This window comes from Pteropus alecto, unplaced genomic scaffold, assembly GCF_000325575.1.
Source record: "Pteropus alecto unplaced genomic scaffold, ASM32557v1 scaffold134, whole genome shotgun sequence".
Taxonomy (NCBI): domain Eukaryota; kingdom Metazoa; phylum Chordata; class Mammalia; order Chiroptera; family Pteropodidae; genus Pteropus; species Pteropus alecto.
Window position 1 is genome coordinate 9,148,344 of NW_006436283.1, and position 26,063 is coordinate 9,174,406.

Consider the following 26,063-nt stretch of genomic DNA (forward strand, 5'->3'; position numbering starts at 1 on the left):
AAGTGGAAACGAGAAGCGTTTCACTATTCCTTAAAACGTATCGTTGCTATTGTTGCTTGCCAAAAGGAAGAGTTAATGAAAGGATTTCTTTTATTTTTCTGATGGGTGAGACAAGATAAATGGACTAATTCAAGCAATATCTTTAATATAAGTGCTATGGCCAGTAAATATTTGAGGAGATTCTGATAAAAGGTTATAAAATAAGCTAATGAACCCCTAGATTATTTTAATTTATATTGTTGTTATTTTCCTTCAGAAAATGTTTTTTATGTTTTTTTTTTGTATTATCTGTTTCATATGTGGAGGTTTTGGTACCTAATACATTATGCCTTGACTTGATGTATGGTCAGTTGACTTATGCAATATCTTCTTGTAAAAGTAATAGTGGTTGAATGTGTGGGCTCTAAAGTCAGACAGCCCCAGGTTTGAATCCTTCTTTTATTATTATAGGTCGTGGTAAATCTTTTAAGTATTTATGTCAGACTTCATTGAAATCCTGTGTTTCATTTGTAATGATAGTTTGATGCTTCTTAAAGAGGAAAGCCTAACAATATTGTGGTAAATGAGATGGAAATCGCAAATAGGAATGTCTCCTAGGAAAACAGATTATTCATAGAAAATATCATAAAATATTAAATACGACAAAATTATAATACCCCTGGATTTTTTTTATTCTAGATCTCAATACTTGCAGTTATCATCCTGCTGTTAACTTTTTCTGGAGACTCCAGCTTGATTTTATCCATGATTTTAATGCCTTTTTACACTTTAGTTGGATTTATCATATTTGTGATACAGGTAAGTAAGCAATATCACCTAGTGAGCCTTGACCATGTATCCCATTAAAAACTCTTTATGTAGTGTTGGAATAGATTCATTTTGTAAAACTTAGAAATTATTTAATGTTTATAAGCTCTGAAAATAAGATTTTAAAACTGTATAAAGTTGAAAGTTGTCAAATTCACTGAGACCAGTATTCATACTCATAGAGAAGCAGACAAATCCATCTAACAATGCAGCGGGAAGAGACTCAGTCTGAGCATGATGTGGAAGATTCCCATTTCAGTTTTGGTGACAATCTGAAATTCTTATTGTGCTTAAATATAGGTTTTCCTAAATTATTGGAGATGTGACATATTGTGCTTTTTGATTTCATACCACTTAGTGTCCATAAGTTGCTTTTAGAGTGTGTGAATTGATGAGGGAAGGAAAGCATGATGTTACTAAGAACTTCTGGGAGAAACCAAGCACTACTGAGAATTCTGAGGAACTGCCGACGCCATCACCTTCGTCACAGTTCTATATTTTGTCTCTCCCACTGAAAAGACACTTGTAAATCCCCACTACATAGAATTAAAAAACAAAAAGATTCGGAAATTGTAACCAAGGAAGGATGTCGGCTCATCAGCAGATTTTAGTATTAGAGAACAAGTCTTGTCCCAACTCATAGAATATTCCCCAGTGGCCCATGGAACATCAAGAACAATGGAGGCATATTTATAAGTTTTATATTCATAAAGCAGAGAAACTTTATGTAACCCTTGTTTTTCTTCAACAGCTGTCCTTGATGTATTTGAGAAGCCCCAAAAATCTGGATGATGAAATAATTAGTACTCAAAACACCATGTTTTTATCATTATTAATAGTAAGAAAAATTTTCTTCTTGACTATATATATTGTACAACATTCAAAACCATGTGATATACTTGATCTTATTCAAAGAATGGGAAATTTAAATATCCTAAAAGTATCTGCTCTTACTACATTGTACATTCAAATATAATGGCAGTAAAATCTAAGGGTATTTTTCTATGTAGTCGTTGACAGTAATATATATACCAGAAATTCTAAAGTCTTAATTGCTATTGTTGATATGGATTAATTGATATAGATTGTTGATATATGTATCCAAAGACAATTTGAACTGCTTTATAAGAAATACCACAGATGCTGTGTGACTAAAAATCATTTCAATAGGGATTAAAAAATAAGCTAATTTGAATAATGAAGAAGAAAGAGGAAAAATTAAGTGGAATTTTATACTGAGAAAAGATACTGAGGTAAAATATACTTCTATGTATTGTGGTAACTGAGGCAGAAAAGAGAAGCACATGGATTACAGGCCTTTTGTTTTCGCTTAATGGCAGGAGAGTAGTTTATCAAGGGAGAAAATTTCCTAACTTTTTTGTAAGTTTATAAATTTATAAAGTTATATACATTTTTACATGGGTCTTTGTATAATGAATGTATATTCTTCCTATTTTGTCAATGTATGTGGAGATGGTCCATATATAGTCATTTTGAAGTGAACATTAATAAATAGTAAAGTTATATAATTAATTGTTTGATAGTCAAATATTCAAAATGTGCAACTCTGCCTAATGTTACAAACAAACTCTGAAACCTCCAAGCCTAAAGATAATAGAGATTAATTCTTCACTCTCATAAAGTCCAATGTGGATTATGTGGCCCTCCTCCATTTCGTAGCTCTGTCATCTGAAACTCTTAACCTCCAGTTGCCACTGCAGGGGACGAGGTTAGAACACTGCATAGGATGTTAGAGGTCAGGCCAGAAGTGGTGTGCATGACTTCCTACGGTATATGCTTCATCGTTCCTTGTCTACTTGTTTTTAGTCAGTTATATATGTGGTTGTAAAAACCACATGTATTTTTTTCAGATGTAAGTTTTCCTTTCAGCTTTTTAAAATGTGATTAAAAATGACATAAAATTTGCCATGACAACCATTTTTTAAGTGTATAGTTCAGTAGCCTTAAATATATTTACATTTTTGTGAAACGGATCTCCAGAATTTTTTATCATGAAAATCTGAAGCTCTATATCTATTAAACAACCACTCTCCTTTTCTCCCTCCCCCTTGCCCCTTGTAACACTATTCTACTCTGTTTCCATAAACCTGACTACTCTAGTACACATATAAGTGGAATTACATAGAGTTGTCTTTTTGTAACTCGCTTCTTTTACTTAACATAATGTCTTCAAAGTTCACCCATGTTGAAACATATGACAGGATTTCCTTCCTTTTTAAGACTGAATTGTATTCCATTATATGTACATTTTATATATCCATTCATCTGTTCGTGGACTTTTGGGTTGCTTATACCTCTTGGCTATTGTGAATAGTTCTACTAAATAAATGTGGGTGTGCAAGTATCTTTTCAAGACCCTGCTTCCAGTTCTTTTGGACATGTATAGGATTGCTGAATCATATGGTAGTTCTATTTTTTATTTTTTGAGGAGTCTTCATTCTGTTTTTCATAGTGGTTGCACCATTTTACATTTCTGCCAACAGTGCACAAGAATTCCAATTTCTACACATCCTTGCTAACACTTGTTATTTTCCGATTTTTTGGATAATAGCCATTCGAATGGGTGTGAAGTGGTATCTCATTATGGTTTTGATTTACATTTCTCTGATGATTAGTAATGAACATCTTTTTATATGTTTGTTGGCTCTTTGTATATCATTTTTTGAAAAATGTGTGTTCAAGTCCTTTGCCCATTTTTAAACTGGGTTATTTGATTTTTTGTTGTTCAGTTGAGGAGTTCTTTATATTTTCTAGTTATTAACCCCTTATCAGATATATGATTTGCAGCTATTTCTTCCATTGTGTAGGCTACCTTTATTTTATTTTATTTTATTTTATTACTTTTTTCTTTTTAATTTATTTTTTTAATTTTTAAATTTTCTAATTTTTTCATTTATTTATTTTTTTATTTTTTATTTTTTATTTATTTTTTATGCCTTTTTACTCTGTTGATGTGTCCTTTGATTCACAAAAGTTTTTAAGTTTAATGTAGTCTTATTTGTTTATTTTTGCTTTTGTTGCTTATGCTTTTGGTGTCATATTCAAGAAATCATTGCCAAGTCAAATGTCATGAAGCTTTTCCCCTGTTTTTTTTTCCTAGGAGTTTTATACTTTTTGACCTTATATTTAGAACCTTAATAGAGTTAATTTTTGTACATAGTGTAAAATAAGGGTCCAACTTCATTCTTTTGCACATGGATGTCCAGTTTGCCTAATTCTATTCATTGAAGAGATTGTCCTTTCCCAATTGCATGGTTTCGGCATCCTCATTGAAGGTTATTTGACCATATGTATGAGGATTTATTTCTGGACTCTTTATTCTATTCTATAGTTCTGTTTGCAGATACAAGTTTGGAACCTGATGTATTTATTCTCTCTCTCTCTCTCTGTGTCACACACATACACACACACACAATGTAATGATGACCACCTTAAATCAATCAGGAACAATACAATTGGGGCATGTTTTTATTTTATCCATAACATTGAAGGATAGTTTTGTTGGATGTAGAATTCTTGCAGATTTTTTCCCAGCTCTTTGAAAGCTCTTTGAATGTGTAATTCCACTTTCTCCTGGCTTGCATTGTTTCTGAAGAGAAGTCATCCATTAATTGTATTGATGCTCCTCTCTAAGTGATGAGTTCTTTTTCTCTTACTGCTTTCAAGACTTTTTCTTTGGTTTTCAATAGTTTGACTGTAATTGTCTTTTTGTGGTTATCCTACTTAAGGTTTGTTGAACTTCTCGAATGTGTATATGGTTTTTCATCACATTTTGAAAGTTTTTGGCCATTATTTTTTAAATTATTTTTTCTGCCCTTTCTGTCATATCTTTCTGAGACTCCTATTACATGTACTTTGGCATGTTTGATATCCCATGGTTCTTTAAGGCTCGGTTCATTTATCTTTCATATTTTTTCTCTGTTTTTCAGATCAGTTATGGAAAGTCTATCTTTGAGTCATATTTTACTTTAAGTTTTTAAACATGGTTTTCTTTAATTCAATGAATATACAATAGCTTTAAAAAATTCTTTGACTACTAAATCTAACATCTGGTGATAGAGATAATTTCTGTTGACTGGATTATTTTCCTGAGTATGGCTCACCCCTTCCTGTTTCCTAATGTCTTGCTCTTTTTTAAAATATATACATTTAAAAATAAATGTTTAATTCTCTGGACTTTTTTATGTTTTGCTATGAGATAGTCACTAATAATTTTACTTTAATATTTTCCCAAAAGGAGTATTCAGTTATCTCAATACCATTTCTGAATACTCCATGTTATGCTTTCTGAAATAAAAAAGCATCTTCATCAGTATTGAATTCGTATGCATATTTAGATATAGTCCTCTTGTTATTCTCCTTTACCCCATTTATCCATTTGTTTATATCAGTGCCAGGACTACCTTGTTTTAATCACTGTAGCTTTGTATATTTTGCTTAATCTGAAATCATAAGTAACCTCTCGTCATTTTTAAAAAATGTTCTGCTTTCATATTCATTTTTTCTAGTGAAAATTAGAATTGAGTAGTCAAGTGCCAAAAAGTGTATGTGGAGTTTTGTGGACATTATTTTAAATGTCCAATTTATTAGAGCAGAATTTGTGAGTTCAAAATAATGATTTTTAAATATTTGTATTTAAGACTTATTATATATACATTAAAACTTTTATTTTCTATTTTTATTTTATTTCACTTTTACACATTTGTGGCTAAGTTTTTCCTGTCTACATTTTTTTTTATATCTTTAGCTGTTAAAATGTTTTTCACTATACATTCTAATTAGTTCTTGATGAAATATAATATTTTTGTGTAATTATCTTATATTTGTTTGCCTTCCTGAATTTTCTTATTTCTAATCTTTTTTCAGATACTTATCTTGCATCTTCTAGTTAAACATTATCTAGAAATAATTATATATATATTTGAAAATATATAATGTACTATATATTCTTACTTCATAACATTAGCTTGAATCTCTGAAAAAATATCAACTAATACTCTTACTAGCAGACATCCTTCCATTGGTTATGATTTTACTGACAATGTTCTTAGTGCTTAACCACTAGCATTATATTAACTGTTTGTTTAAAATATCAACTATTTATTTTATTAATTCTCTCAATTTCTAGTTTACTAGACATTTTAGTCTTCTATTTTTTTGCTTTTAGTATTTATCAAGAATGAATCTTGAATTTTATCAAAGACTGTACACATTAAGAATAATAAAAAGTTTTAAATAAATTTTTATTAATAACTAATAATTTTATTTCATATTTTATAATGTTTAAGAATTCTTTCCTTCCCCGAGAGGCCATGAAAATTTTTTTATATTGTATTCTAAAAGCTTTATATTCTCTTTTCATATTCATGTCTCCTAATTATTTAAAGTTGATTGTTTTAATGTGTTATGAGGTAACGGTCCTATTTCACTTCAGTCTTTAAGAGTACCCAGTTGTCCCAACACTATTTTTTGAAAAGTCTGTGGTTTTCCCATTGATATTCGAAGCTACCGCTGTCTATTTATAAGATGTCCATATACGCAGGGTCTGTTTCTGGGATATCCATTCCATTTTGTTTGCTTCTGTCCAGTTCTTAGGGAGACTACTATTCTGATAACTACTTTAAACCATGTTCTATGCTTGGAGTTCTAAGGATCATTCAAGTGATGTGAACTGGACTACCAATCTGTGCAAGGCTGGCTTCTCTTTCCACCTTTACTCCCCATGGTCAGCTCCCAAGGCAACTATCTTAGAAATCTACTGGGTGTTCACCCTTCACTAAGGATGTAACTCTTGGAGGGCCAGGCTTTATTAGGGAAAAGATTGTCTATTCTAGTCTTTGCTTTGAGAAAACGCTGTATTTATCTACTTTCTTATGTCTTCTGCTCCTGGACATGCCATGAAAATTGAAATTTAAAAGTCGCTTTGGTGCTAAGCCTCCCTCTTACATTCTCTTAGATGTGGCTTAAAGTCTTTAATGTCTTGTCAACTTTTCTCTGCTTTAAAGAAGTATTTTAAAATTTTTTAATCCAGATTTTTATTTTTGTTTCAGTGTGCAGTTTGGTTTGGATAAACTTCTCCGTATGAGAAGTACTTTATAAGATTTTCATCAAATTTATTTAAAAAATGGTCAATTCTTTTATGACAAAAGGGAAACATTACACATCATTTGAGTCCCGTGATGATGCTAACTCTAATTATCTCTCTTTGCCTTTAGCCATACCTTCAGAGTGCCATTTTCCTTTTCATTATAAGGTGTCTGGAAATGAAGTATGGAAAAGAAACAATGAAGAAAGATCCAGTTTTCAGGTTAGAAGAACATATGAATATAATTTAAATATTTAATGTTTATGGCAGTACATTTAACATCCATTTATTAGGACAGATTTACTATCCAACTCTTGACTAGGCCCATTGAACAGCATTATTCTGGGGGAAAAAATAAAAAGAATAGGTTTAGATTGAATGCAGGGATACATAATTTCTAAGTCTTGGGTCTTACTAATTTTTGGCAAGTTGAGCTTTTGTCTTGTGTATCTCTGCGAGCAGTGAGTAAGCACCAAAGCTTGTTTCTCTCCTGCTTATGGCAAGTATAGGTCTCTGAGTAGAAGACATAATAATGAACTGGTGTTCAACGTAAGTGTATGAAATGTTTTGAAAAGGCCAGAGAAGCCAATGATGATGATCATTTATGATGAAATAGCATGGTGATCTGGAGGGCAACAGACTGAAAAGACTAATAAGTCTATATTTGAGAGAAGTTAGAGGGCTAGCTGACAGAGGGGACAGACGTTTTAAAGAGAAGAACTAGCCCAAAAGAATTTCAAGGGACTTGGCTACTGGAAGGATTATTATTGTCCAGGGGAATCTTGCAGGTAGTAAATGAATCATTTATATTCTTTTAAAGCAAAGTATAATAATTTAATGATCAAGGCTTACGTTCTCTCGATAGTTGTACAGCTAGAATTGCATTTTTATATTATTTTATTTTCTCTGTAGAATCTCTCCAAGAAGTAGGGAAAATCGTCCAAATCCAGAAGAGCCTGAAGAAGAAGATGAAGATGTTCAAACTGAAAGAGTGAAAACAGCAAATGCACTCACTTCTGCAAACTCGGAGGAGGTGAAAACAAGTGACTAGACCCTTAACAAAATACTGAGATACTTCACTTGTCCTGTCGAACTGATGAACTGTTAGTTGTTAGACTGAAAATTTGCTTTTGTTTCTGTAATACTTCCACTTATAGGTCATATTCAAATCATTATCTTTTGGAATATTTATCCCGTTTTCACTCTTTCAATTTTCTCTTCTTCAGTTTTTCATGGTTCTTAATCTTAGATCTTCATTTGTCAGTGCAATTTAAGAAGTTCTGTTAATCAACTTTAACAAAATTTCACATCCTTTGCAAGATAAGAAAGAGCAATATAAGAAAGTTGCAATATAAGAAAGAACAAGTAAATTTACACTGTATGACAATCAGTAAGAAATGAACTAAACATGAGTTAGTGCAAAGGGCAAGGTAGATTCTCAGTCAGCGTAATATGCAGGGAATGTACTTGATTAGGAATCAGTTTTGTAATTAGTTGATAAAGTAGTCTTTATTCATGACCATACATTTGGGTACTCATAGCCTAGGAAACAAAAGGTAAAATGTGAGTGCACAAAATATGTGAAATCTAACAGGAAAATCATGCTTTGCCATGTTTTCCAGAAACCAGTCATAATGGCCAGCTGTTTACACAAGGAATATAAAGGGAAAAAGAAAAGTTGCTTTTTGACAAGAAAGAAGAAAATAGCCATTAGGAATGTTTCCTTCTGTGTTAACAAAGGTTTGGCTAATGTTCCGTTTATTAGAATGTTTCATATTCTCTAGGTCTGGGACTCTGAAAGGGATCATTTTGCATCCTTTGAGATCTCTCATTTATTTTGGTTAACATGTAATTATAAAAACACTTGACATGTCAGCCGAAAAACCTATTCTGCTTTAATTACCTATCCCAAGTCAAATGACAGGAAATGTGATCTTGGATCAGGAAGACCAAATTATTCTACTGTAAATCTAAAGACTTTCCATTAACATTGCAATATAGAAAATTACAAAGGTACTGTTTGAAAAGGTAGTGTTATTTTGTTTCAAATTGTTACTGAGATAAATGATTTTAGGTTAGTGAATTTTTAAAGTGCAGATATCGATGGTGGGTCTTTCTTCCAGGTGAAGTTTTGGGGTTGCTGGGACACAATGGAGCTGGTAAAAGTACTTCTATTAAAATGATAACTGGAGACACAAAGCCCACTGCTGGAGTGGTATGTGATATGTGAAGGAACCAAGCTCATCGCCAAGGGAAATTTCATTTTGAGTATCAATAGCATCCTTAAATTATTCCTATCAGTAAATGATTTTTTTAAAAAATGAATAAATTGATGAAAGAAATTATAGATACCCCTTGCATGCTCAGAAAACATTGCAGCTTAATGGGCACCATTATCTCCTTTAGAAGTAGAAGGAGGAAAAGCCAGATGTGGATCAAAAGCCAGATGTAGATCTGACACTTGTTGTTCCATGCAGGTGGTTTCACAAGGCTGCACAGCATCACTGGGGAAACAGAAAGATGACATTTCCACATTTTTGGGGTACTGTCCCCAGGAGAACTCATTGTGGCCCAGTCTTACAGTGAAAGACCATCTGGAGTTGTATGCGGCAGTGAAGGGATTGGGCAAAGACGATGCTGCTCTTAGTATTTCAAGGTACAGAGAGAAGCCTCACTCTCACTGTGTAGCTGGAGGAAGGGATAAATATATTATTTCCTCATTAACAATGGAAAGGACGTCATAAACAGCATCTTTAAATTATCATGCCAATAAAATGATTGAAAATCTGAATAAGAACCAAATGATAAGATTTAGTGTTTGTGACAATGTTAATGGTCCTTAAGTGTACTCTTTTTAGATTGATAGTGCCAGGATTTTCTGTGTTGTTTTCAGTAGGGACACGTGCTTCGTGTATAATCACAGTGTTTTTTTGTCAGGTTGGTGGGTGCGCTCCAGCTGCAGGACCAGCAGAAGCGGCCGGTGAAGGCCTTGTCGGAGGGAATAAAGAGGAAGGTAGGGCCGGGGCCCGGGCTTCCTCCGCGCCCCCCGCGGGTCGGTGCCAGACGCGCTGTTCCTCTGGTTGCAGCTGTGCTTCGCGCTGAGCATCCTGGGCAACCCGCCGGTGGTGCTGCTGGACGAGCCGTCCACCGGGATGGACCCCGAGGGGCAGCAGCGGATGTGGTGAGGAGAGTTGTAAGACGTGTCAGGGTCAATAGTATGAGTCTACAGTTAATTGTTTGTTAACGTTTGCTCAATTCGTCTTTGAGGCTCACATCCTCTATTATTTAATTCTGTGAAATTCAATATAGTTTTCAAAATTCTTCAAGGAAAGAAAAATAAACATGTTAAGAAGCAAATGAACTCTTGAATGTATTTGATTGGATTTTCTTTGTCTTCTCTTCTCCCTGCCCCTCTCTCTTCTTCTATTTTATTTTCAGTTATTAAAAATCCTACAATGTAGTGTTTCTCTATACTTCAACTTTTTTTTAAACAAATATTATTTTACTCACTATTTACCAATCTTCTACTTTTGATTTTATGAAGCCAGTTAATGTACTAATGTAATTGCATAATGCAACAATTTTTATTCTTTCTCTCTAGAGCAAAGATTTTTTTCTTGTGTAACCTAATATAAAATTTTCTATTTAAGCCTCACACTTATCCTCATTGATCTATTTTTCCAAATTGCTTTCTAAATGCAAACAATCCTTTACTTTATCTTTAGGCAGGCAATTCAGACCATTGTTAAAAACACGGGGAGAGGCGCCCTCCTGACCACCCATCACATGGCAGAGGCCGAGGCTGTGTGTGACCGTGTGGCCATCATGGTGTCCGGAAGGCTGAGGTGGGTGCCTGTGTAGCACCAGCAGTTGACCCCAAGTTCTCGTAGAGAGAATTTCAGTTCACTGTAAACAGCTAGTGCTGTTTTGCTCCTGGATTTATGATCAAACACCTTTCTCCACATTTGTAATTGAGGAAGAAATTAACAGACAAGTATTTTTTCTTTCGACTCTTCTTTCTCTTCTCTGGACTATGTGTATCGGTTCCATTCAACATCTGAAAAGCAAATTTGGCAAAGATTATTTACTAGAAGTAAAAATAAAGGAACCCACTCAGACAGAGCTTCTCCACACAGAGATTCTGAAGCTTTTCCCACAGGCTGCTCGGCAGGAGAGGTAAAGGACATTTTTTGCTTGTGTGACAAGTACAAGGATTTTCCAGCACACACACATTATTTAGTCTTGAACTAGGCTGGACAGGAAGAGAAAGGCTGAGCTGGCTTACTACAAAACAAGATTTGGTATGTATAGAAAAAAGGCAGCAGTTGAAAAGTTATTTTCAGTGAGTGTTTTATACCTCAGAAAAGATGGATGGAGTGTGTGTGTGTGCGTGCGCGTGTGTTTAAGTGGTGGAATAGCTTAGAGGTTAGGAATAAAGTGCAAACTTAACCATGAACTTAATGTTTTTTTAATAGACAATAAAATTCTGCATCAACCTATAGCATTTTACCAAATATAAAATTGCATCAAGTGCTCAATAACCCAGATGTACATACTTGAGAAGGATTGACTCTATCCTAAATTAATTGAATATAAATCATTTATCCTTTCTATGGTTCTTTCAGATTTGTGTATGGTCATCTGAATTACAAGCAAGGATAACCCAACCTATGTGACTAGCAGAATGAGGTTAAATTTAATTGAAAGATATACAGGATTTTCTTATATACTACTTCTATTTATTTTTAAAAATAATACATATTGAGCACTTACTGTGTGCCAGAGACTATATATAGAGTAGTCCATAACTAGACAAAGTTGTTATGGTGCTTGCAGCCTTTTAGGGGCAAGAATATTAAGCAAACGAAGATATGAATAAATGAGGAAATGACATTATGGTAGGACTTTAAGACTAAGTAGGGTTCGGTCAACTCGAGAATGGGGATGAGCCACTCTTTTTAGAAAAAAGAATGTATAAAGAATTTAAGTCAAGAATGAACTTTGTACATGCAAAAGATGGAAAGAAAGCTCATATAGTTGGTGTGTAGAGGGATATCCAGGGACATGTAGGCCTGCTGCTCAGAGGAAGAGTGAAGGATCAATTGAGAGACCCGGCCTGGCAATAAACCAAGCAGCTCAATTTTACCATATGGGACACCACTAGGCTAGGAGAAGGGGTGAGGTCACAAGGGAGATGGAAAGGGGAGAGGGTCTAGGCTGGACCCCAGGAACTCTTAGTATTCAGATTGGATCGAAGAAGAAAAGCTTGTGGGGGGAATTACCAGCACCACAGCAACAGCCGTAATGACAAATACCGAAGTGCGTAAAGAACACCACTGTCCAATAGAATATCTGCGATGATGGAAATGTTTACATCCATGCTGTCTAATACAATGCCCACAGATGGCTACTGAGCCCTACAAAATTGATTTCGTAATTTTATTTTAATTAATTGACATAGCCACATGTAGCTAGTAGCAAATATATTAAACAGCAGGTCTAAAGAGAAGGAAAGTTGTAAAAGTGGTTATCTTAGAAGCTGAGAGGGGAAGGGTGGGGGAGGGAGGGGGAGAGACTTTTAAGAGGGATGTGTACAATTTTATTTAATGCTTTCAAGAAGTCTAAGAAGAAGGAAGGACGAATTCATCGATTGTGCAACATGGAGGTCGCGGATGAACATTTTTCGGGAGGGCAGAGCTGGTGGCCAAGAAATAACTTTTTTCAGTAGGAAAGAGTTCAACAGGTTTTAATTCTTATGAGATTAAAATACAGCAGAGGGGAAAATTTGATAGCCAAATTTATGTTCCATGGAGCATGTTGAAGGATGTTGAAGGCTTTCGAGAGTAAGAAATATGTTAGCACAGTAAGAAAGGTAGCACAGGCTGAGTATGAAAGATTCTTTATGAAAACAGTTTTTCAGAATTTGTCTTGAATACTAAATTAGGGACAAGCAGATTTTTGTTGTTATCGAATTTTTATGACTTAAGTTATTTGGCTCGGATTCATGTTCTATCAAGTCAAACTTGCCTTTTTATTTTAAAAAAAACTTTGAAAAATTCTTTTATTTTGACTGTCAATTTCTCCCCAATATAATAACACTGAAACACACTGATAAAACTCTTCCCTCCTCCCAGGTATTCCTCCATGATGGCATATAAATTACCTGTGGAAGATGTTCACCCTCTGTCTCAGGCCTTTTTCAAATTAGAGGCAGGTAAGTTTAGACATGGATTTGAGGTTGCTGTTTATGTTGATGCCTTGAAAACACTTTTGGTGAAACATATGTAAGCCACTAATGTCAGTCCCTTGAAATGCAGTGAAACAGACCTTCGACCTGGAAGAATACAGCCTCTCTCAAGCTACCTTGGAACAGGTTAGTTTTCTTTAAACTAGCAAGCACCATCCGAGTAACCTTTATGTACATTTCTCTGTGCATTCATCTTTCAGATGAAACAAACACCCTGACATTTTTGTTTCCTTATTTATTTTCTCCTACTTAGGTATTCTTAGAACTCTCTAAAGAGCAGGAGATGGGAAATTTTGATGATGAAGTTGATACAACAGTTAAATGGAAACTCCTCCCACAGGAAGAGCCTTAAAATCCCAAACCTCCTAACTTTAGATTTTAAGTCTTACTACATTAATTTCCATAATTCTAGAAGAATATTTCATATTACTACAGTCAACAAAATGAAACATTTAGTAGTTTAAACATTCAATAATGATGAAGATTTTAAATGGTTTTTCAAAATTTTTAATGGAGAAGAAAAGTTATAGGCAAAATTAACATAAACATTATATTGATCACTAATCTATTTTAATTAATTAATATTAATTTGCTTAATATTCAAAAATTACATAATATTAGACTAGTGTTTTATTTTTATCAGTAAGGCTGAAGGCTGAGCACATTTTACAAATGAAAGATTGTAGGTTTTTTTTACCTAGACTCTAATTATATCAGTTATTTTAAGTATTATTTATTAAAGTACCCATTTAATGTGACATTGACTATAGGAAGATCTAATAAGTTAATGACTAAAGTTATGCAGTGTTATATAACATACATTAGATATTCTAATTATAAAATAAATTCATGGACATGTAGTATTATATGGATGAGGATAATAGTAATCTGTAATAAAACACCACAGTAAGTATTATTTTGGCCTACCTGAATTCAGTGTGCTTTTTATGAGTACTTTTTCAAAGCTGACATCAGTGAGCATAGTAACTTTCTATATTTTTTCACCTCACATCATGAATATTTCCCATGTCATTTTAACACTTTTGTGTTGTATAATGGCTGCATTGCATTTCCTTGGTGTACTATCATGGGTTTTACTTAAACTTTTTACTATTTTTTTTTCTGACATTTTTTGTCATATGCAAGTTTATCTCATAAATAAAGCTGCATTGAACTTCTCAAGTCTTCTTTATTATAGTTTTAAGGTAAGTTGTTTAGCTATCAACCATGAAATTTATGGAGCTTTGTTCTCTGACCTGTAGAAATGTCAGTGCCCGTCCTGAGCTTCTGAAAAACCCCACAGGAACTATAATCTCATGCTTCTCCCTGACTCTGGCTCCCCTCTGTGGTTCGTGTCAGTTCTTTTACCTCTACCTTGACATTGACTTAAAGGTAGGACTTGGCTCCTCACTTTGATTTCTACAAATAGCTATTTTCATGGGTAATTTTTAAAAGAGGAAAATTCTCTTTACTTGGAAGAATGCTTAAAATGTGAGTAAAAAATTGATGTATTTCATATGAAGCCAAATATCATTTCAGATACATTATCTGTTTTCTCATGAATAGAGCATGCCCTGAAGACTTAAAGAACTAACTTGATGTTATCCTTAGTAGCCCTTGAAATACTGAATAAATTTATATAATAAGACCATCAATGAACAGAAATGAAAATAAAAAATAGCTTACATTTACAATTCCACATTAATACAGATTAATTAATGCAAGTGCAGGAAGAAGTGGGGTGGGAGGATATTAGGCAGAGGGAGAAAATCTACAGAGAACCCAAACTTAAGGTTAAAAAAAAAATTATAGTTAGTGCTTCATTATTCAGGATTTGGATTATTTGATTTCTGACTACCTTAGCAACATTTATGTGTTCACCACTCCATCCTAGCTCAAAAAATAGATGCCAGTTGAATAGTGAGATTGTTGTCTTTCCCATATCCTTACGTAAGGACAGAGGGAAAAGTCTGGGGACTGGTCTACCTCAGAAAAGTAGGTAAAGCAGAAGGAACTGCTATGATTGAAACTGGGTATGAGGGGCTTTAGAACCTGGTGTCCCTAGCAGAGGGCCCACGACCATTGACAGTTGCAGTTGAATCAACTCATGTTGTCTGGATAATTATGTCCTTGGTCTCTGATGCACATTAATTATGTTTTATCAGCCAGTAGACAACCACGAATTGCCCATCTACTAACCACATGGCATCTGTTAGGTGTTTTTGTTTTTGTTTTTTGACTACAAGGAATAGATGGTAAAGTCAGGCTAGCTCAAGTGTGGAGTCTTTAGAGTAAGGACACATAGTTAGAAAAGAAAGAAGAATCTAAGAAGAGAGATGGCTTTAGGGTTTACTCAGCTATTATCTCCTCTTGAAGCGTGATCTTCAGCCATGTAATTCTAGGAAACAGCAACAGAATCCCTTGGATTGCTACCCTGGTGGCCCAATACGGATCTCTTGTCTTGATGCACTTCTGTGCTCTGCTGCTTTTCCTACCATGACAAACTTCTCCTCTCTCTTCTCTGTAAGGTACTTACTCTTCCTTCAGCCGTATGCTTACTCATAGATTTTACTCCTGAGAAAGTTGACTTCTTCATGGTTCCATTGGCATTGCAGCCTGTCTTTGTGCATTCTTTTCACTTCAGCCACTGCTGCAAACTGCCAGCTTCTTTCAACCTATTCTAGTTTAAATTCCTTAACATAAGCCACCTCGGTTCATATCACTTTGCTCAGAGCTTTCCTTTTGAAGACACCTAAATGGCCACCATCCCAGGCAATAAAATGATGTAGTTGGGCTAAGGTGCAATTAATTGTAAATTAGAGAATGAAAGATACAATCTTTCCTACCCAACGAACAGCCTAGTCTGTGAATTTTGCTTCTGGAAGGGGTATGGGGAGAATATTTACTCTCAGAAGGGGCTTTTGTGGTGGCAGACATCATGATTGACATATCTTGTATATCCCACTCCACGACACTCATGTCTCTGTGTCATGTCCTCTTTCCTATATGTGTCATACCAGTACTATTTTTGCCTAACATGATCCAGCTGTCACATTCACACTGAAGATCCACTTACTCTTTCCTCCATGTGGATGGAGAAAACAGTTTCCAGCTACTGTGTTATGAAATACTGGCCTTCTCAGCAAATATAATATTCTGCAATGAAACACAAATCGAACCATCATTCCCACTCGATATACAGCAATGGCAATAATGAAAAATAACTCTTCTTCAAGGAAAGTGAAAGGAAATTTCCACTCCTTGATTTCAAGAGCAGGCTAGGGTGAGATAGTATCATATATTAATTTCTGTCTGGTCCAGTAAATATATTGCCTCTGTTGTGTATATATGTATATGTATGTACGTGTATATATGTATAATCAAGTTGAAAAGAGTGGTTACCCTAGGGAGGGAGATAGACAATCAAAGAGAACTTTAATTTTATCTGCAATGTTCTGATTTTCTTTAAAAGAAAACTCCATTATGTATTAATTGCATAATTATAACCAATAAAGAAATATATTTATGATTTCATATGTGAGACATTTTCTATCCATGGATAACCACACCTGTCTGGTTGCTTTAGTTTAATGGTTCTCACCTGGGGGCAGTCGGTCCCCCTTCCTAGGGATGTTTGACATTATCTGGAGATGTTTTTGGTTATCTCAATTTGGAGTTATTACTAGTATCTAGTGGGTAGAAGCTAGGGATACTGCTAAGCATTCTATAGTCCACAGGACAGCCCCCTACATCAAAGAATTATCCTGCTCAAAATGTCAGTGGTGCCCGTATTGTGACACCCTGATTAGAGCACATCCTCTAAGCTTTGATTACTCAACATCTATCATTTGAGATTATCTCACATCCCTATTGTGATCTCAAGGACTTTTTTTTAATGAGTCTTTTCTTCTAGGTCCTCATAGCTCAGCCAGTGAAGAAAGTGTTAGTTTTAGGGTTTGCTTTATATTTGTGATAGATTATCTCAATTGGTCAAAAAGAGTTCAGGAAAAACTAATGCCTTCCACTTTCCACAAATGTTCTCATTCCTGTCAAACGGGGATTTGCCTTGATCTAAAAAAGATGCAGCAAGGTTTTGTGGTTTCTTCTGATGTAACTATTTGGCAGTGGACACTGTCAGCTATCAGATAAAAGAACTTCCTCTAACAGATTTTTTAGCTGCCTTGACTAGGACATTTTGGACTTAAACTTCATAGATTTCCTATTTCTATAAATTAAAATTGTAAAACTCTGCTCTCTTTCATTCTTTACACTCTTAAAATTGTTGCTTTGCAGTTGTTGCCCATAGCCTCATCATCTTTAGCCACAGGGTATGACTACCAAAGAAACACAGGTTTAGAGAAGGTAGAACATTCTCAATGCTTTCCAGCCATGATGTCTTAACGAACTGCAAAATCTCCACAATCTTGGTGATTTCTTATTTCTAAATCACTATTCCTGGTAGTAATTTCTGTGTTCTTTGAGTTTCTCTGGTTGCTAGAAATAGGCTCACCTGAGCTAACCCAGGAAATGAGAGGCTTGTTGTAATCCTTGGCATATCTGAGAATAAAGATAGGACTGAAAGAGATAGCTTGAAGGTCCATGTGGATTCAAGAGAGCCACAGGAATCTTCATAACCAGAGATCGTGAAACTTCGGTAGAGTACTCCACCAGCAATAGACTCAGCTTCTTGCTCTGCTGTGCTCATCATTATAGTCTTACTTCTTCCCTCAGTTAAATGCCTGCAGCACCCACTGTTTCGTACATCTTTTCTCTGCCTACTCCTTCTGCTTACTTAAAGCTTTTGTTTACTTCTGGCTTTAACGTACCCCATAGCCTACATTGTCCCTCTGCCTCATTGCCTCTCTCTCTGCATATTTTTGCATCCTTTGTATTTCTCAGTTTAGTTTTTCCGAGAGCCAAAGCTTGTGATTGGCTTTCTCTCTCTTTCAACTGAGCTTTTTATAGGCCGAATGTGCATATGGTCTTGTTTCCATGATAAAAATTATGGTCAGCCTTACAGTAACAACAGCCTGGGCCTTCATCCCTCAGGAGGGCAGTTTCTTATGAAGCAGCTATGAAGCTAGTAAACACCATGCTCGTCAAAGTCAATAAAACCTATATATAACCCATGGAGTTCATGTCTTTTAACACACATCCTCCTCTTACTGCAAATACATGAAGTTCTGAATAAAATGTAACAAAATCACTTAAATACCACCAAAGCAGCTTCAGCTTGCATTGTGTTGTGACCCAGCATGATACTGATCTTGAATATAAATCCCAAAGGCTGAGATTGGGATTTGTGTGCCTACATGTGGGTCAGAGAAGGGATCTAAAGTCAGTGAGAAATGAGGACTTCGAACCATGAATGCTACATAAAGCCAGCTTCTAATTCAGGCAGCCCAGGCTAGGACTGTGGATATGATATGCAGGGTTCGCTACCTAGAAAAGCTGTCTCGGACACTGGACTTCAAAAGAGTCTGAGCTATACTCATGTGGTGAGGACTAGAACTTACACTAATTTAACATCGTTCAGGAATCACTCAAAAAGTCAGCCTATATCATCAAACAGATAAGAGATGATAAGTGTCAGTGAGGATATGGAGAAAGGGGAACTCTTGTGCAGTGTTATGGGAACGCAAATTGGTACATATTGAAAACAGTATGGAGGGTCCTCAAAAAAACGAATATAGAACTACCATGTGATCCAGCGACCCCACTACTGGGTATATATCTCAAAAAAGTGAAAGTAGGATATTGAAAAGGTATCTGTACTCCAATGTTCATTTTAGCTTTATTCATAGTAGCTAAGATGTGAAAACAACCTGTGTCCTTTGGTAGATGAATGGGTAAAGATAGACTATATACATTTTATATATATGCATATATATACTGGAATATTATTCAGCCATGAGAAAGAAGGAAATCCTGCCATTTGTGACAGCATGATGGGCCTTGAGGGCATTATGCTAAGTGAAATAAGTTAGCAAAAGATATGCTGTATGATATCACTTATATATGGAATATGAAAAAGACAAATTCACGAAGACAAAGAGTAAGATGGTGTTTACCAAGGCCAGCGGGCGGAGGAAATGGAGAGATGTCGGTCAGAGGGCATGAAATTCCAGTCATAAGGTGAATAAATCCTAGGGATCGAAGGTACAGCATGGTGATTATAATTAATAATATTGTATTACATACTTGAAAGTTTCTAAGAGTAAATCTTAAATGTTCTCACCACAAAAATGATAATTATGTGACATGATGGCAGGGTTAGCTAAGGACATGGTGGTTATCATTTTGCAACATGTAAATGTATCAAGTGAGAGTCATATACCTCAAACTTACATGCCATTTAATGTCAATTATATGTCAATAAAGCTGGAAAAAAATTAGCCTAAAAGTGACCCATGGGACACTTAGGAGATGAGGAGGTCAGGGAAGCAGCAATGTCTATGCAAAATGTAGCTTGTTTTGGTAGTGTCAGGAGAACCAGCTGCCATGGAAGCCATCTTGAGAGCAGTCACAAGCAGCAGTGAGATGATAGGTTTGGTGGAGGCAGAGGTCATGTGCAGTTGCTAACTTACAGATCTTCGCAACGTGCAGTGTGTGAAACAGAGCAGCGCAGAATCTCAATGGGATGGATACAGAAGCATGTGCCTGAGAAGATCTAGCAGATTGCTCTGGCTTACATATAAAATACTGGTGGTTGCAAATAAAATGAATGGGCATTTATTGCCCAGAAATTCTCAATGTCTCAATCCATTTGATTTTTTTCAATTATGGTAAAATATAAAATAAAATTTGCTTGACATAAACTAGGCACAAATATTGTATTAATATGAATTCATATGAAATATCTAGAATAGGGAAATTCATGGTGACAGAGAGTGGATTAGCGATCACCACGGTCAAGGGGACAAGGGGAAGGAGTAAATGGGGAAGTTATTGCTTAATGCTTACACATTTCCTCTTTAGGGGAAGGGGAAGGATTTGGAACTCGATAGTGATGATGGTTGTTAATATTGTGAATGTCATGAATGTCACCGAATTGTACACTTAAAATGGTTAAAATGGCAAGTTTGGTCTATTTAATTTTTGAAAATATAATTTTAAACAGTTCTGACATAATACATATTCTCTGTAAAAAAATTATGCAATTTATACAGGTAGAAGATGTTTCTTGCATAAATAATACATTTTTCTATCATATATACACATAGGATAACGTTATTATATCTACTGTTTTATAATTGTCTTATTTAGCAACATAATATGATATTATACCTTTCCTGTTTATTATAGATTTATGTTATTTTTATAGTGTCTATGCATTATATCAATGTTTGAATGTACTAAAAAATTTTATTTGAAAATCAATTGCAAGATATATAGGTTGTTTCTGAATTTCCCTGTTGTAAGTGGTGCTGCAGCTAAGAATGTCGTGTGTAGACCTCTGGCAATTATTCACTTGGAATACATTCCTAGAATGCCTGAGTCAGAGGCTCTGTGTGTGTCTAAGCTTCCAGCTTTTGCCTGTACATTCCTGCCCGTTCCCTGACTTTATGACAGGTGGCTCCTCTGAAGCAGAAATTTCCCAAGAAAACAAGGAATTCGAAACTGCTAGCAGTGATGACAAGTGAAGTGCTATTTCTATAATGCCCATACTATTTACTAAAACAAACAAACGAAAAGATGTCAGAGGTAGAACTAAGAGAGGTCTCAGACTCTTATTGTAACCCCCACTAATTTTGTTTGCATCCCAAACAATTATTTACCGAAGGAAGACGCCAGGCGCCAGCTGTATCTCCAATCTGTGAGCAATGTGATTGGTGGAAGGTGAAGTGGAATCTGAAAACACCGATGATGTTCGCCCTCTCGTTGGAGAGGCCTGAAAGCACGCTCAAGCTAAGGGAAGGCCTGTTCTCTCACTGAACAGGTGCAAGGGGTTAGGCCGATGGAGAAAATGCTCAGCCGAATGCTCATTCTACCAAGCACTGCCATACTGTTCTCTTTGTCCCCACACCGACCCCCTCCCCCGCCCCCCGCAGCCAGCTTGAGGATGATGTGGCTGGAAAAAAAATACTAGGAAGGACTTTGGATACTCAGCTAAAGCCATCCTTTGGCTGTGATAGCAATTTAAATGAAGAGGGCCTTTATTCTGAAGAATCTTGTATTTACTCATTTTACAGAGAGAAAGGGTTAGCTTACCCCTCACCCCCAAAAAATAGGAAGAAAAGAAAAAGAAAAGCAATTTAAAAAAAGAAAGCATTGGCTTTTGCTGCTGGACTGGCGAGAGAGACCTGCCCACATCAGGAACAATTATGCTCTCACATTAATGAAAAGATTGGTAATGTCAAAAAAAAAAGCAACAACAAAAAAACAACAGGGCACCTATGGCCAAGAACCTACCTTGAGAACTATGTTAAATAAAATAAGTGATGAGATCATTGCAGTAAATGAACTTCTAAATAAACTGGACTTAGATATTCAGTATCAAGAACAAACTCCATTCACCCAAGGAACTCTGTGAATTGCTTGAAGATTATAAGGATTTGGAACATTTCAAAACAAAATGTCCTCCCATTTGCTCCAAGTAACAGTAACCCAGAGGTTTGTTTTTTTAAGAGATCAGATCTTGACCCTGAAGAACCAGTCAAGTTTGAGGAAATTGTACCCACAAAGAAATACTTAAATGCCATTTATAACTTCTAATGAGTTCAGTAGTATTTCTGCGTATTTGAAATCTCAGTTAACCTGTTGTCAAATTAATGGTGTTATTAAAGAAATCAACAAGGCAGTAGTTAGTAAGCATACGACTACTAGCATAGACTCAAGTCTATGAGTTTTATGGCCAGGAATCTTTACCACAGATTTATTGATGAAGAAATAAAGAATAGCAAAAGTCAGTATTTTATAGAAGCAGACCAAAAAATTTCACAGCTGTGAAAATTGACAAGAGATTTCATGCAATACTGAATGTTTTATGACACTGCAGAAGGCTCTCAGAGATTTGATGGGGAGAATTACCTAGTAGATTATAATCTGTGGCCCTTGTAGCTTTTAAACCACCAACAGTGAGGTTTAGCTTTAGAAGCTATCCCTATAATTTCCATATATATAACTGCTTTAGCTTTTTCATTTTATTTTTGTTTCATATAAAACTTTTTTGATAAAGCATATATATTGTAAAATTTACTTCAGCAAATATTTAACCACCTACTATATGATTCTCTTTGCTAGGCACATAATGAAAATAAAAAATGTTCATTCTAATTTTTGTGTTTAGTGGACAATGCTACAAACTCCACTAAGATGAGTCCCTGTGGTGATGCGAGAAAAAGGTCAAGAAGATAGATAAGGTCAAGGATATCCAGGCCCTTTGGAATTAAAAGTCATTAGAGCTTAAATTCCATCCATGGCATTTTAGTCTACAGGCAGACTTCTTAGAAGTTGGCTTTGGAGGCAGCTTATTCATCTGATTATTCTGCTTATCCATGTCATTAAGGAACAGCTAACCTGAAATGCATTTAGTATATGCCAATCTGTAAACTTCAGCCTGTAATTAAATTATAATGAAAAGATATTGAGATGAAAAAGATGATAACATGAGTGAGCAGGTTGGTAGTGGTCATGGAAAATGGGTGCTCGGAGTGTAAGAACTTAGCCATGTTTCTCTTCCACACCTGGGGAGAAACTGTTAGGTCTATATTATGTCTGTGCTATCAGCTTGGGAGGTTTATTTCTGTAGCAGAGAAAAAAGAGTGTCACCATACCCTGTTGCCTGGATAACAGCATCATTGTGGTGACCACACAGTTCATTATGAAACTTGAAAAAAAAAAACAGTTGACCTAATCAGTTGCTAAGAAAGACTACAAACAACCAACCACCGTGCCAGGCAACCTAGACCTCTATTATATGGGCTGTTTATGAAAAAAAATCATTGTCCAGGTGAGGAGAATTAGTTTACAGAAAGATCAAACCTAAATAGAATAATCAGCAAAGTTCTCTAAAGAAAGAAACACAGTTAATTCTAGAAACAGAGAAGACCTTATAAATACTATTTAAAATTCTGTATTGGTCACATTTGGAAGTGTTTACTGAGGTTACAGCAATTTCCCCTTTTCTGGGGACAGCTTTATCTCCTTTTGGCAAGCTCACAGGGATAGGCCTCTAGCAACTGCACCCATGTCATGTGACTCCAAACTGGGGATAACAAGGATTGGATCTGGAGCAGTGCCAATGCCAGGCAGGGTTCATTCTGTCCCAGAGGTCTGAGTAGGTACCAAGATGCTGGCAGCTGTGGTCATTGCTATAGAGCGGTCTGCAGACTCTTGGAGCTGAGATTTTGGTCTAGGGCGATGCTGGTGTAATCTTGGTAGTTGTTCCTAGTTCCTCTGGCCATAAACGATTGTCTGTACGTGTTCTTCATAAAGCAGATAAGCAAGATATTGAAGCTTTTAAGAGAAAAACGTGCAAAAGGAGAAAAATGGATGGCTAATGTTAGCGCTGCACTCAAATTCTGGAAAACTTGTGGTTTGCTGTAATGTGCTGCTAAGTTCTAGTTTACTTGGGAAGTTTCTTTATTTAGAAACTGAATCATGACCACATATTTTGTTTTACTTCAATAAAGCCTTGATTTAATCTTAGATGCCAAGCTCAAAGTTCCCTACCTTCCTGGACACAGTGAGCCAGCTCTCTGTTATGTGCTTGAAAGCATAATTTGGGAGCCAGTGGACCAAATGAAGTTGGCAAGAAAGAAGAGGCTTCTACCATCTCCACTTAGCAGTCCTCAGCCTTTAAAGGGAGAGGCTTACCTCAGCCAGCAGCGACTCCATTACAGACACCATAAATGCTTTACCCTCTCACCCTTCATCATAATTGCCTGGAAAACCCCTAATCTAAACCCCTAATGAGATAAACATTGGTAGAAGATACACATGAGCAAAACGACAAGTCTCACTTTAAATGAATGATTACTGCCTTCAAGGGAAGCCTGAGTTCTGTCTTCCAACTTCACTACACTGCCCTAACCTATTCACTCTTTCACTGAATTAGATAACTAACTAAATGACTTAATCACATCTTCTTGCTTCTCAGAGTCTAATATCTCTTTACCCTCACTCTCATCAGAAGACCTCGCTTCCCATTTGACTGTGAACATGGAAGCAATTAGATGAGAATATCTTCCTAAGTTTCACAACCTCAGCAAACCAACCAAGTTTCACTATACCCATACCCTCTTTCTTCCTATTAGCAAGAACGCACAGCATTCTTTTATGAGATCGATGTCCATACCTGTGCACCTGATCCCATCAATTATTCTCATCATCTCCCTTATTCAAGAACATATTCTGTCAAATGCCTCCCCCACCAGCCTGCATTATCTTTAAGACTGTAGTTGAGAAGGGCTGCTTTTTCAAGTGGAAAGGGAGAATTTCTAATAGCCAGTTGATGAAAAAGACAGTAATTCAGGTAATGTCAGGCCCTTACAACACTCTGAGAAACACAATGCCATGATTCACATGGACTCTCATACCAACTCTGTCTTTTTTCTAGCAATTTAAGCTCTCCAAACTCATAGAAACTCCTGAGATTCTATCATCACAGACTCAAAAATGCTTAGTTGATGGGAAGTTTGCTACTTCTCCTACAAAATTATTGCTTACAGTCAATGAATATTTAGTTTTGGCAACTGATTCACCAAATCCTCTGACATGCATATTTTTCTGTCTGAGTTCAGTTTACTTTTAAATAATTATTATTTTTTTACTACGAAGTGCATTCTTTAGTATTCTTCAAGCCTGGCTTTATAAGAGGTAAATTCTCTCTAAAGATTATTTCAGGTATGTTTAGCTGGATATAGAATTTGAGATTAACAGTTCATTTTCTCTCAGCTCTTTGAGGACATTATTCTATTTTATGATGTTTTTGGCTAACTGTTGATCCTTAGTTGATAATATGTCTTTTCTATTTTATTGTTTTTTTAAAAATATTTTCCTGTCTCTCCTCTCTCCCCTCTTCCTCTTTCATATTTTGAAAGCTTACTGTAAAATAGTTAATTGTTGGATTTTTGTTTGTTTTTCTAATCTGAGCGCTCATGTCTTCAGTTCTGGAAAATTCTTAACATATTTTATTTTTGAACATTCTTCTTACTTATTCCCTTTATTTTTCTCATGAAAAAAAATGCCTATTAGACGTTTGCCAAACACCCTCATTTTATCTTTAATGTCTTTTAACCTCTCAAATATTTTTCCATCTTGTTCTCTCTTGCACTAAATTTCATATGATTTCTTCAGATGCATTTCAGTTTATTAATTTCCTTTTTGGCTGTGTCTAATCTGTTATAAAACTTATCCATCAAGTTTTTAAAACTTAATTTTTATTAATCCCTTTAAGTGGCTGTAAATTTTGATGAGTTGTTTTCCTATTAGTCTTCCTTTTCATTGTCTCCTGTTTTTACTAGCATATTACTTTTTTAATATTTTATTTACGTATTTTATAGTCTCTGTCATAATTTTTATTATTATTTAGTTCTTGAAGTAGCTAATAGTCCCATTATTTTGATCTGCTGATTCCTTTTCACGGTAGACTTTTGATTATGAGCTTAGTTGCTAGGAGGAATATATCTATGTATATTTAACTCTATTGCTTTATACCCTGTACCCCTGACATATTTCTATAGATTTATTTGTGTCTTGTCTGTGGGGCTCCAGGATAATAATAATAATAATAAGAGGAGGAGGAGAAGTAGGAGTATCAGCAACAACAAATAATATTTTCGAGCTTTTACAAATTTTCAGACATTGTTCTATGAACTTTACTTATATTAATGAATTTAATCCTCCAACTATCCGTGTGTGTGTGTGTGTGTGTGTGTGTGTGTGTATGTGTATGTGTAT

The 26,063-nt window shown here is 35.4% G+C and overlaps 1 protein-coding gene, 1 long non-coding RNA gene and 1 pseudogene across 2 annotated transcripts in view; 2 read left to right on the top strand and 1 right to left on the bottom strand.

Moving 5' to 3' along the window:
• Positions 1–13,573, top strand: part of ABCA10 (ATP binding cassette subfamily A member 10) — a 45,220-nt gene extending 31,647 nt beyond the window's left edge. Inside the window, exons 24-37 of the mRNA XM_015589632.2 lie at positions 679–798; positions 1,559–1,645; positions 7,044–7,135; positions 7,826–7,946; positions 8,536–8,653; positions 9,037–9,128; positions 9,391–9,569; positions 9,851–9,926; positions 10,000–10,094; positions 10,639–10,758; positions 10,949–11,089; positions 13,048–13,127; positions 13,231–13,286; positions 13,414–13,573. Of these exons, the coding sequence (XP_015445118.1) occupies positions 679–798; positions 1,559–1,645; positions 7,044–7,135; positions 7,826–7,946; positions 8,536–8,653; positions 9,037–9,128; positions 9,391–9,569; positions 9,851–9,926; positions 10,000–10,094; positions 10,639–10,758; positions 10,949–11,089; positions 13,048–13,127; positions 13,231–13,286; positions 13,414–13,512 (1,476 nt within the window). The 3' untranslated portion in view covers positions 13,513–13,573. The remainder of the gene's footprint in view (positions 1–678; positions 799–1,558; positions 1,646–7,043; positions 7,136–7,825; positions 7,947–8,535; positions 8,654–9,036; positions 9,129–9,390; positions 9,570–9,850; positions 9,927–9,999; positions 10,095–10,638; positions 10,759–10,948; positions 11,090–13,047; positions 13,128–13,230; positions 13,287–13,413) is intronic.
• On the bottom strand, positions 10,706–21,005 carry LOC112480018. Its single transcript, XR_003046440.1, has 3 exons — positions 20,939–21,005; positions 19,232–19,306; positions 10,706–10,970 (listed from the first exon to the last, which is right to left on the bottom strand). It is a non-coding gene; the product is annotated as an uncharacterized LOC112480018 (long non-coding RNA).
• A 21-nt stretch (positions 21,006–21,026) lies between these two features.
• LOC102884585 lies at positions 21,027–22,177 on the top strand (annotated as a pseudogene).
• Positions 22,178–26,063: the final 3,886 nt, after the last annotated feature.